The 12,896-nt window shown below is 43.8% G+C and overlaps 1 protein-coding gene across 1 annotated transcript in view; it reads right to left on the bottom strand.

Annotated features, from left to right (window-relative positions):
• Window positions 1–12,896, bottom strand: part of LOC120044982 (poly [ADP-ribose] polymerase tankyrase-1-like) — a 138,010-nt gene that overhangs the window by 48,762 nt on the left and 76,352 nt on the right. Inside the window, exons 4-5 of the mRNA XM_038989773.1 lie at window positions 11,451–11,487; window positions 8,911–8,986 (exon numbers count right to left, since the gene is read on the bottom strand). Of these exons, the coding sequence (XP_038845701.1) occupies window positions 8,911–8,986; window positions 11,451–11,487 (113 nt within the window). The remainder of the gene's footprint in view (window positions 1–8,910; window positions 8,987–11,450; window positions 11,488–12,896) is intronic.

The following is a 12,896-nucleotide window of genomic DNA, read 5'->3' as shown; positions in this document are numbered from 1 at the left end:
GATCTGGTACTCCCTGTATATAGCGTCATTCTTGTGTATTTTATCTCTCGTGTTACAAATTATTATATATATATATTTTTTTAAGTTATCTGTGTTGTTGGGATGGGCTCGTAAGCAAGCATTTCATGGTAAAGTCTACACCCGTTGTATTCAGCGCATGTGACATTTTGGGGGGATTTTATTTTATTTGACCAGCTGTGTTCAGGTACTTTGTTGAGGCAGGCAGGTGTTCAGAGGGTGCGCCTCATCTGAGCGCTACGCTAAGCTTCCTGTCACATTGTCGGCCCAAGGCAATTTCTTTAACACTACACTGATATGTCACAGAGCTGCTGGAGTTGATGCCAGGGGACTGACAGTGTACTGATTCCTCCACAGTATCAACACAAACCAGTCCAACTCAGAAGAACAAAGTAACAATCTAATTCATCCTGCTACAAATAGGATGATAGAAAAACAACTAGGCCTATTGTTCATGTCTTGAACCAGAACCTACTAGGGTTTCTAACAACTCATTACAACCAGTGCTGCAGACACAGCAGTAGCCTAGATTAAAAGCTTATCTGTGGGCAGAGAATCATACATGGCTGTTATCACAGGTTCAGAGTGGATTCATTACTTTACCACACACTCTATTTTCACCTACACTGCTCCTCAAAGTAGCCATGGAAATAGCCTAACACTGCTGAAAGACGACACATTGGAAAACGGGATCTAAAACGGGATCCTTGGGACATCCCAACTCTGATGTCGTCACCCCATTGACGTTGACATTTTAAAAGGTTAAGGTAAAGGTTATGGTTTGGCAAGGGTTATGGTTAGGTAAGCGTTATGGTTAGGCAAGCGTTATGGTTAGGTAAGGGTTATGGTTAGGCAAGCGTTATGGTTAGGCAAGCGTTATGGTTATGAAAGCGTTATGTTATGGTTAGGCAAGCGTTATGGTTAGGCAAGCGTTATGGTTATGGTTAGGTAAGCGTTATGGTTAGGTAAGGGTTATGGTTAGGTAAGCGTTATGTTATGGTTAGGCAAGCGTTATGGTTAGGCAAGCGTTATGGTTATGGTTAGGTAAGCGTTATGGTTAGGTAAGCGTTATGGTTAGGTAAGGGTTATGGTTAGGTAAGGGTTATGGTTAGGTAAGCGTTATGGTTAGGTAAGCGTTATGGTTAGGTAAGCGTTATGTTAGGTAAGCGTTATGGTTAGGTAAGCGTTATGGTTAGGTAAGCGTTATGTTATGGTTAGGCAAGCGTTATGGTTAGGCAAGCGTTATGGTTAGGCAAGCGTTATGGTTATGGTTAGGTAAGCGTTATGGTTAGGTAAGGGTTATGGTTATGAAAGTGTTATGTTATGGTTAGGTAAGCGTTATGTTATGAAAGCGTTATGTTATGGTTAGGCAAGCGTTATGGTTAGGCAAGCGTTATGGTTATGGTTAGGTAAGCGTTATGGTTAGGTAAGGGTTATGTAAGCATTATGGTTAGGTAAGCGTTATGGTTATGAAAGCGTTATGTTATGGTTAGGCAAGCGTTATGGTTAGGTAAGGGTTATGGTTAGGTAAGCGTTATGGTTAGGTAAGCGTTATGGTTAGGTAAGCGTTATGGTTAGGTAAGCGTTATGGTTAGGTAAGCGTTATGGTTAGGTAAGCGTTATGGTAACCATACCCTAACTGCTACACTTCTCCTGCTTATAGTAGCCACGGAAATTGCCTAAAACTGCTGAAAGATGACACATGGTCAAGGACAGAATTCTCAATTTCCTATTTCCCTGATCATTCCATCATTGCCAAGAGCCTTTTCTGTCCCGGCTGCTGCAATGCTCATTATAGAAACAAACTGTGACAAAAGATTTTACGGAGAAACTCTGGGTTTCAGGCCATGAAGGTATCTGAGGACGATGACAACCCCTTGCTGCTTTTTGCGGTGTGGATTCAGCAATAAAAAAATAAAAAAAGACAGGCAGAGCAACACAGAATCCGATGACAAACGGTGCCGCTCGGCAAGAGCTTACGTATTCCATTATATAACGTTACATCAACAAAAGAATGAACCAGTAAGACAGAATTTTATGACAAATGGAAAACAGAAGACTTGAGCAGCCAAGGACAAGCTTCTCTTCAATTATTTCCCTGGGGTATGGAGGCAAGGCGGGGAGACTGACGAAGAGGCGGAGGCAGGAAATGCGAGCAGTGGATCATTAGCATACAGTGACTTCAAAGTATTCATGCCCCTTGACTTATTCCACATTTTGCTGTGTTACAGCCTTAATTCAAAATTGATTAAATATGTTTTTTCCCCTCACATCTACAAACACACAATACCCCATAATGCCAAATCAAAACATGCTTATCGATATTTTTTCAAAATATTGAAAATTAAATACAGAAATGTCAGTAATTATGCAGAATTGTTCCCAGCCCTGAGTCAAGACATGTTATAGTCACCTTTGGCAGCGATTACAGCTGTGAGTCTTTCTGGGTAAGTCTCTAAGAGTTTTCTACACCTGGATTGTACAATATTTACACACTATTCTTTATAAAAATCTTCAAGATCTCAAGTTGGTTGTTGATCATTGCTAGACAGCCATTTTCAAGTAATCATAGATTTTAATGCCGATTTAAGTCAAAACTAACTCGGCCACTCAAGAACATTCAATGTAATCTTGGTAAGCAACTCCAGTGTATATTTGGCCTACTAGAAGGTGAATTTGTCTCCTAGTGTCTGTTGGAAAGCAGACTGAACCAGGTTTTCCTCTATGTGCTTATATTGAGATTCTTGAACACTTTTTATGCAGTTTTACTTTAGTGCCTTATTGCATGTTTTGGAGTATTTGTATTCTGTACAGGCGTCCTTCGTTTCACTCTGTCAGTTAGGTCAGTGTTGTGGAGTAACTACAATGTTGTTGATCCATCCTCAGTTTTCTCCTATCACATCCATTAAACTCGGTAACTGTTTTAAAGTCACCATTGGCCTCGATGAAATCCCTGAGCGGTTTCCTTCTTCTCCAGCAACTGAGTTAGGAAGGACGCTTGTATATTGGTAATGACTGGGTGTATTGATACACCATCCAAAGTGTAATTAATAACTTCCCCATGCTCAAAGGGGTATTCAAAGCCCTTTTTTTTGCCCATCTACCAATAATAGGTGACTTTCTTTGCGAAGCATTGGAAAACCTCCCTGGTCCTTGTTGTTGAACCTGTGTTTGAAATGTACTGCTGGAATGAGGAACGTTACAGATAATTGTATACAGTTGAAGTCAGAAGTTTACGTACACTTAGGTTGGAGTCATTAAAACTTGTTTTTCAACCACTCCACAAATTTCTTGTTAACAAACTATAGTTTTGGCAAGTCGGTTAGGACATCTACTTTGTGCATGACAAGTCAGTTTTCCAACAGTTGTTTACAGACAGATTATTTCACTTATAATTCACTGTATCACAATTCCAGTGGGTAGGAAGTTTACATACACTAAGTTGACTGTGCCTTTAAACAGCTTGGAAAATTCCAGAAAATGATGCCATGGCTTTAGAAGCTTCTGATAGGCTAATTGACTTCATTTGAATCAATTGGACGTGTACCTGTGGATGTATTTCAAGGCCTACCTTCAAACTCAGTGACTCTTTGCTTGACATCATGGGAAAATCAAAAGAAATCAGCCAAGACCTCAGAAAACAAATGGTAGACCTCCACAAGTCTGGTTCATCCTTGGGAGCAATTTCCAAACGCCTGAAGGTACCACGTCCATCTGTACAAACAATAGTACGCAAGTATAAACACCATGGGACTACACAGCCGTCATACCGCTCAGGAAGGAGACGCGTTGTCTCCTAGAGATGAACATACTTTGGTGTGAAAAGTACAAATCAGTCCCAGAACTACAGCAAAAGACCTTGTGAAGATGCTGGAGGAAACAGGTACAAAAGTATCAATATCCACAGTAAAACGAGTCCTATATCGACATAACCTGAAAGGCCGCTCAGCAAGGAAGAAGCCACTGCTCCAAAATCGCCATTAAAAAGCCAGACTACGGTTTGCAACTGAACATGGGGACAAAGATCGTACTTTTTGTAGAAATGTCCTCTGGTCTGATGAAACAAAAATAGAACTGTTTGGCCATAATGAACATCGTTATGTTTGGAGGAAAAAGGGGGAGGCGTGCAAGCCGAAGAACACCATCCCAACCGTGAAGCACGGGGGTGCTTTGCTGCAGGAGGGACTGGTGCACTTCACAAAATAGATGGCTTCATGAGGATGGAAAATTATGTGGATATATTGAAGCAACATCTCAAGACATCAGTCAGGAAGTTAAAGCTTGGTCGCAAATGGGTCTTCCAAATGGACAATGACCTCAAGCATACTTCCAAAGTTGTGGCAAAATGGCTTAAGGACAACAAAGTCAAGGTATTGGAGTGGCCATCACAAAGCCCTGACCACAATCCTATAGAAAATTTGTGGGCAGAACTGAAAAAGCGTGCGCGAACAAGGAGGCCTACAAACCTGACTCAATTACACCAGCTCTGTCAGGAGGAATGAGCCAAAATTCACCCAACTTATTGTGGGAAGCTTGCTACCCTAAATGTTTGACCCAAATTAAACAATTTAAAGGCAATGCTACCAAATACTAATTGAGTGTATGTAAACTTCTGACCCAGTGGGAATGTGATGAAAGCTTAAATAAATCATTCTCTCTACTATTAGTCACATGTCACATTCTTAAAATAAAGTGGTGATCCTAACTGACCTAAGACAGGGAATTTTTACTGGAATTAAATGTCAGGAATTGTGAAAAACGGAGTTTAAATGTATTTGGCCAAGGTGTATGTAAACTTCCAACTTCAACTGTATGTGGCGTACAGAGATGAGGTAGTCATTAAAAAAGCATGTTAAACACTATTATTGCACACAGAGTGAGTCCATGCAACTTATTAGTTTACTTGTAAGCACATCTTTACTCATGAACTTGCCATAAAAAAGGAGTAGAATACTTACTGACTCAAGACATTTCAGCTTTTCATTTTTAACAAATTAGTAAACATTTCTAAAAACATAATTCCACTGACATTATTGGGTATTGTGTATAGGCCTGTGACACAAAATATACATTTTATCAATTTAAAATTTAGGCTGTAACAAAATATTTGGAGAAAGTCAAGGGGTGTGAATACTTTCTGAAGCCACTGTACATAGACAGATCACTTAGGAAACAAAAACAAGCAGATCTTAGAGAGGGAGAGAAAAGCCTGGGAAATATATTAAGCGAACTGAATGAGTTCAAGGAGCAAGTGTGATTTACTATTTACTTGATTGATTTATTTAGCAGAGTATAGAGGGAGAGATTAGCTGGGCATGGAATTAAACTAGACAGGTGAGAGCATTGAGGATTAACTGACTGTAGATATAGGCCAAGTCTCTTCAGGAGCGTTAAATGAACACTCACTGGCCCCGAGTAGTAGAATCTCTATGGAATCACCTGTCACAAACTGACTTCTTAACTACAACATGAATGGCACATACCTCTGAATAAAATGCTCAACCAAAACCTCAGCAAGCTTTGCATATTTTGAAGTTCGCTTATCTCTCGCAAAGCGAGCCTTTAATTCTATTCCAGTTGAATCGTTAATTTCTTTATCAGCTTTGACAACAGAAATTATAAGTGGAATAGTATATGAGGAAGGAGAATCCTCAGAACAGAATATCATTACAATGGTAATCAGTAGCCCCACTTATTTGCATCTTGCACAGAGATCACGCACAGGCTCTCTCACACACTCACTCAGTGTTTCTCTCAAACCATGTTTTTTATATTAACATCAAGTCAGGTGTCCTCACCCTTTTGATGGCCAAGCTGGAACTGAGATCCAGGTAATTATAATCTATGAGTAACCGTGTAATAACCACGTTAGGACTGCTGAGCACACATAATTTAGAGTGGGGGGGGGGGGGGGGCTAGACTACACCTGACAGACTGTAGATGTGGCCTAAACACCTAAAAAAAAGTCCCCTTGGAAATATGTAAGAGCCTCGTGAATTACGCTGAACTTTCACTTTCCCATAATCTCCTCTATAACTCCTGGGTCTCCCTCCTAGGTAAAATACCCGTGACTCACTGGACAGTCAATTAAAGGGCTATATAGTAGCAGGGAAACAGAGAGCGGTGGCCTTAGGTGACCAAGGAATCCCAGTCCAGCACAAAGGACTAACCGAACAGACAGAGTCTGAGGACTCAACACAAAGCAATGTAACTAGTAGGAGCAACCCTCTCATCGGCATTAGAACAGCATCTCTGTATCCACATGCTGTATTGTCCGGCACACAGCAACTCATTAGCACAGAGAGACTGTAAAAGAGAAGACATTCCCTCTGTTCATAAACACTGAGGTCTGGGGAGCGACCAACCGACCGGCAGGCAGGAATACTGCACCCTGCAGAGCCATATTAGAGGGCAGTGACTCTGGCCTACACAGCCCAGCGATAAACATCCACACTGCCACGCCAGTGGAACAGCACCGCTCACAGTCAGGCAGAGAATTATCCAGGGAGGAAGAGTCGGAGCCACTTTAATTAAAAGGAAAACGAGGAAATAAAGAAGAGGGACTTGAGAGGAAGATGGAGACAAACTTTGTGAAAGCTTCATTTGAATTTTAATATGCATCATTGTCTCGATTATCATTATCGTTGTCATCACACCCTCACGGAAATCAATTCAAATCAAAATGTCATTGCATTCCTTCTGAAGCAGACAGGGACAGGATGCAGAGGTACTACGCCACAACAGTGGCAACACAGCCAGGGGTGAATGACAATCAGGAGTCATTCAACGCTAACTGCTCACACAATAGCCATAATTACAACCTACAGTACACTGCTGTGGTGTGGGAATACAAAGAATGGAATCTCACTGTGGAATCCCTCACAGATCCCAAAATAAATCCCTCTACATTATTCCCAGGAAGCTTACTTTCTGAGAGAACTGGAATGTTTGAATATGCTGGACATCACAGCATGGAGCTGTAGCCAGGTATCAACTATGAGTATCTAGTCATGTATTCTAGTCAAGGCTCATCCTAAATAACTACTGCTGTACACACCTTCTATTCATATACTGTCCATACAGTCTATACACACCATTATAAAAATATTCAGAACCCTTGACTTTTTCCACATTTTGCTACGTTACAGTCTTATTCTAAAATGTACTAAATAGTTTTTTCCCCTCATCAATCTACACACAATACCCCATAATGACAAACCAAAAACGTTTTTTAGAAATGTATAAAAAATAAAACACTGAAATAGCACATATACATAAGTATTCAGACCCTTTACTCAGTACTTTGTTGAAGCACCTTTCGCAGCGATTACAGCCTCAAGTATTCTAGTGTATGGCTCTACAAGCTTGGCATAACTGTATTTGGGGAGTCTCTCTCATACTTCTCTGCAGATGCTCTAAAGTTCTGTCAGGTTGGATGGGGAGCGTCGCTGCACAGCTATTTTCAGGTCTCTCCAGAGATGTTCAATCAGGTTCAAGTCTGGGCTCTGGTTGGGCCACTCAAGGACATTTAGAGACTTATCCCGAAGCCACTCCTGCGTTGTCTTGGCTGTGTGCTTAGGGTTGTTGTCCTGTTGGAAGGTAAACCTTCACCCCAGTCTGAGGTCCTGAGAGCTCTGGAGCAGGTTTTTATCAAGGATCTCTGTACTTTGCTCAGTTCATCTTTCCCTCGATCCTGACTAGTCTCCCAGTCCCTGCCACTGAATAACATCCCCACAACATGATGCTTCCACCAACATGCTTCACCGTTGGTGCCAGGTTTCCTCCAGACGTGACGCTTGGCATTCAGGCCAAAGAGTTCAATATTGGTTTCATCAGATCAGAGAATCATGTTTCTCATGGTCAGAGTCCTTTAGGGGCCTTTTGGCAAACTGCGGGCTGTCATGTGACTTTTACTGAGGAGTGGCTTCCATCTGGCCCCTCTACCATAAAGGCCTGATTGGTGGAGTGCTGCAGAGATGATTGTTCTTCTGGAAGGTTCTCCCATCTCCACAGAGGAGCTCTGGACCTCATGGCTTTGTTTTTGCTCTGACATGCACTGTCAACTGTGGGACCTTACATAGACATGTGTGTGCCTTTCCAAATCACGTCCAATCAATTGAATTTACCACAGGTGGACTCCAATCAAGTTGTTGAAACATCTCAAGGATGATCAATGGAAACAGAATGCACCTGATCTAAATTTCAAGTCTCATAGCAAACAGTCTGAATACTTATGTAAATAAGGTATTTCTGTTTTTCCTTTTTAATACATTTGCAAATATTTCTAAAAACCTGTTTTTGCTTTGTCATTGTGGGGTATTGTGTGTAGATTGATGAGAAAAAAAACATTTAATCAATTTTAGAATAAGGTTGTAACGTAACAAAATGCAGCAAAAAGGGAAGGGGTCTGAATACTTCCTGAATGCCCTGTACATACAGTGAGCTCCAAAAGTATTGTACTACGGACAAAACACTTCTAAAGGGTTCACCCGATATGGATGAAAATACCCTCAAATTAAAGCCGACAGTCTGCACTTTTTTGTGCTGCAACCATGTTGTCTCTTTTGTCGTGATGTGTGTTTTGATATGCATTTTATTCTTAATCCCATCCCCCGTCCCCACAGGAGGCCTTTTGCCACTTGCTAAGCCATTATTATAAATAAGAATGTATTTTTAATTGTCTTGCCTTGTTAAATTAAGGTTAAATATATATATTTTTTGTATTGTCAAGTATAGGTCAATGACTATTTCAAATGTACTTGATTGTATTGGAGCAACGGTCCATTCCACTATACAAATTGGTTTGAATATCACGGTTTAAGCGAAGATTGCTTGAGTAACAGTGGTGTGTGTGTGTACAGACACGCGTGTTCTGACTGAGCCAACTCTTACCTTGCGGCCGTCACTTGCATGGCAGTTGACGTTTAATGGAGTGAGCAGGGCCATGAGCTTCTCTTCATTTCCACTCCTGCAGCGGAACAAAACATGGAGAGAAAAAACTAAAAGATATAGATATAGCCGAGCGAGTGAGCGAGAAAGAGAAGGGGAAATGTAGTAGTATCTTTAGATATCTTTTCAGTATCTTTAACTAAAAAAGGATAACAAAAGAATAGGCAAGGAAAGTGGAAAGCTTGTGTTCCAAAATGTACAGAACAGAGACCTAAAGAGCATTTTGTCTGCAGTCTAAACCAGGCCAGTAACTCTGACTACACTGGTCAAGAAAGATTGTTAGATAACAGACAACGGTGAAAAACACTGATGCAGTGTAAATTCTTTCCTTATGCCAAAAGAGATGTATTCTTTGCCAAAGGCTATGCATGGCTGTAGAGAGATTCAGAGACAAGGCTTCCGGATATCTGAGTCAGCATCTCCACTCTACCTGCTGCGGAGGTTTTTCCTGTGTTATTCTATTCTTCCATCCCTGAACACAATACACAGACTGAACACACACTAAACAACCGGCAATGAGGTCTGATGCAGCGTGATGGTTCATGGTGGTCAGGAGCCATATGGAGCTTCAGCATCTCCTGCCAGGGTCCCTGAAGCCAAGGGCCATCCTCTCCCCTCCCAGGTGTCAGTGTGACTGCATGGTATTTCCATAGATCCACAGAAAGAGCCAGGGCCCGGGGTAAAAGACAGTCCTGAATATGGACGGACAACAGAGCAAACTCCAGTAAGGCCCTACTGCTGTGCCGTGTCCTTCTCATTCTCCTCTGTCCTCGGGTCTCTTCACCCTTTGGCCGGTACCAGTAGCCCTGCTGCCTGTTCTGTTCTTGATCAGGGCTGCCATGCCAGCCAGTCATAATGTTGGCATGCTCAGGGAGTTTATTTATTAGGGATGTCCGCTGCCTCCTGGAGTTGGTGACCGGTGCCGAGGCACGGTCACGGGAGGCCCAGTCAGGATGTGCTATCACGGCAGCGAAGCCGGCCAGTCACTGATTTACCCAGATGACGTCGCTAAAGGCCGTCAGAGAAAGAAAGAAAAGGTTATTTCTTCTCTCCCCCCCTCTTTCTCCTCTCTCGTTCTCCCTGTACCAAGCTTCGCCAAAGTCCCTTCCGTGAAGATGCATTCACAGCCAGTGGCTTTGCTTTCTTCTGCTTGTCTCTTTCTCCGCTTCTCTTCTCCTTCCGACAGTAAAGTGGCCTGAAGTAAAAACAAGAGATCCTTCATTTAAATGCACAATAGCATCCCCAGGTTTAGCACAGAGTGGAGGCCACATGTTTAAAGCTAGCTGCTAGGGAGAGGCGCCTGTGCGAGAGTGTGTGTGTGCGCGTGTGTGTGTTTCCTTCCCTCTATGATAACTGACATCTCAGAAGAGCCTTATTTCTTAATGTAGAATAATCAATACCAGGCCTTGTCTTCATTAGTAGCACTGAAAGCCCAGGATGGAAGGAGATCCATACAGTATATTGGCTTGTTATGGACACAGTGCGTGGTACATTATATTATCCTCCATGGTAACCCCTCTGATCATGGTTTCAACCGGCCCCGAGTCTTTATAGTCCTCATCTCTGCCTCCATTTATTCCCCCAGAGCGCATTCTGATTGAGTCATCAAACACTGATTTCATGTCGTCTAGTAGGGCCTGGTTAGAACGCCAGGCTAGAACCAACACAAAAGGCAGCCACTTCAGTATAATGAGCTGAATGTGACAGACATGCCTTGCTCCACAGGAAATGCTGGGTGGCTCACAGCACTCCTCTGAACTGTAACAGCCTTTTGTTATGCTGGGGTGTCCACTCTGGGGAGGAAACTGTGTCTATGTGGGGCGACCAGAACAGCCATTGTGGGGCAGCCTATGTGTGTTCTTCATTTGTAGGAAGAAAAGACAGAGAGAGAGAGATCCCCTCATGCTTGTAGTCGACATGACAGGAGTTCCCAGAGGGCAGATGGAGTCAGGGTGCAGGGCAGGCAGCAGAACAGGAGCATATGGAGCAGGGAGGACACAGAGCGGGAGACCAGGGAATATCTCAGCAGATAGATGAGGATGTCTCATCTTCCTCTCTCAGGGCATCACTCCTCCTTCCCAGGGCGCACCTCTTCAGGGATGTCTGTGTAAACTAGGAACCCACTGGCACATCAGGAATATATACCTACCACGTTATCGGCAATGTTGTTTCATCAGTCATAACAGCCATGGAGATTGATGATGACCCCTCTGAATCAATGCTGCCGTCGGGCCAGAGGGTCTCTCCAGCCCTCTGTTGTTAAACCTCTAATAATCCCCTCTGGTTCCACAGAGGGTCTCTGGTCACACACACACATCCCTTCACCATAACAACCCGTGCCGTGCACCAGCACTCCCAAACCACATGCACAGCCCTTTCACAACACATGTCTGCTAATGATGGAGGGGAGAAGGGAGAGAGAATAAAGGAGGTAGCGAAAGACTGAGGGAAGATGACAGGGGAGATTTCAAGCTTGCACTCACCTAGCTGCCTCCAGGAGTTCGTCTTTCTTGTATTCACCTAAATGGTTGCAGAAAATCATAGTGTCAGAGACAGGCAGGGAGAGAAACGCACAGCAGCAGCACAGAGCCAGAGTCACAGCCGAGAGAAAGGCAGCTACGGCACAGAGAAAAACACACATACACTCACTCAATCTCACACACACCACAAATGGTACAGCAGAGCACCCACACATCAACACAGAGAGCCCCTCTCTCGCTCTCTCTCTCTGTCTGCCTGTCATGCCTCTGTCTGCCTCTCTCTGCCTGTCTGCCTCTCTCTGCCTGTCTGCCTCTCTCTGCCTGTCTGCCTCTCTCTGCCTGTCTGCCTCTCTCTGCCTGTCTGCCTCTCTCTGCCTGTCTGCCTCTCTCTGCCTGTCTGCCTCTCTCTGCCTGTCTGCCTCTCTCTGCCTGTCTGCCTCTCTCTGCCTGTCTGCCTCTCTCTGCCTGTCTGCCTCTCTCTGCCTGTCTGCCTCTCTCTGCCTGTCTGCCTCTCTCTGCCTGTCTGCCTCTCTCTGCCTGTCTGCCTCTCTCTGCCTGTCTGCCTCTCCCTGCTTGTCTGCCTCTCCCTGTGCGTCTCTGTCTGCCTCTCTATCTATCTGTGTGTCGCTGTATGCCTCTCTCTCTCTCTCTCTGTCTGCCTGTCTCTCTCTCTCTGTGTCTCTGCCTGTGCTCTGTCTGTGTTTTCTGTGCTCTCTCAGGCTGTGTTTTCTGTGCTCTCTCAGGCTGTGTTTTCTGTGCTCTCTCAGGCTGTGTTTTCTGTGCTCTCTCAGGCTGTGTTTTCTGTGCTCTCTCAGGCTGTGTTTTCTGTGCTCTCTCAGGCTGTGCTTTCTGTGCTCTCTCAGGCTGTGCTTTCTGTGCTCTCTCAGGCTGTGCTTTCTGTGCTCTCTCAGGCTGTGCTTTCTGTGCTCTCTCAGGCTGTGTTTTCTGTGCTCTCTCAGGCTGTGTTTTCTGTGCTCTCTCAGGCTGTGTTTTCTGTGCTCTCTCAGGCTGTGTTTTCTGTGCTCTCTCAGGCTGTGTTTTCTGTGCTCTCTCAGGCTGTGTTTTCTGTGCTCTCTCAGTCTGTGTTTTCTGTGCTCTCTCAGTCTGTGTTTTCTGTGCTCTCTCAGTCTGTGTTTTCTGTGCTCTCTCAGTCTGTGTTTTCTGTGCTCTCTCAGTCTGTGTTTTCTGTGCTCTCTCAGTCTGTGTTTTCTGTGCTCTCTCAGTCTGTGTTTTCTGTGCTCTCTCAGTCTGTGTTTTCTGTGCTCTCTCAGTCTGTGTTTTCTGTGCTCTCTCAGTCTGTGTTTTCTGTGCTCTCTCAGTCTGTGTTTTCTGTGCTCTCTCAGTCTGTGTTTTCTGTGCTCTCTCAGTCTGTGTTTTCTGTGCTCTCTCAGTCTGTGTTTTCTGTGCTCTCTCCTCTCAGTCTGTGTTTTCTGTGCTCTCTCAGTCTGT

Source organism: Salvelinus namaycush, chromosome 3 (assembly GCF_016432855.1).
Source record: "Salvelinus namaycush isolate Seneca chromosome 3, SaNama_1.0, whole genome shotgun sequence".
NCBI classification, from domain to species: Eukaryota; Metazoa; Chordata; class Actinopteri; order Salmoniformes; family Salmonidae; genus Salvelinus; species Salvelinus namaycush.
Note: the sequence above shows the minus strand (reverse complement) of the source record. Positions and strands in the feature narration are given on the sequence as shown.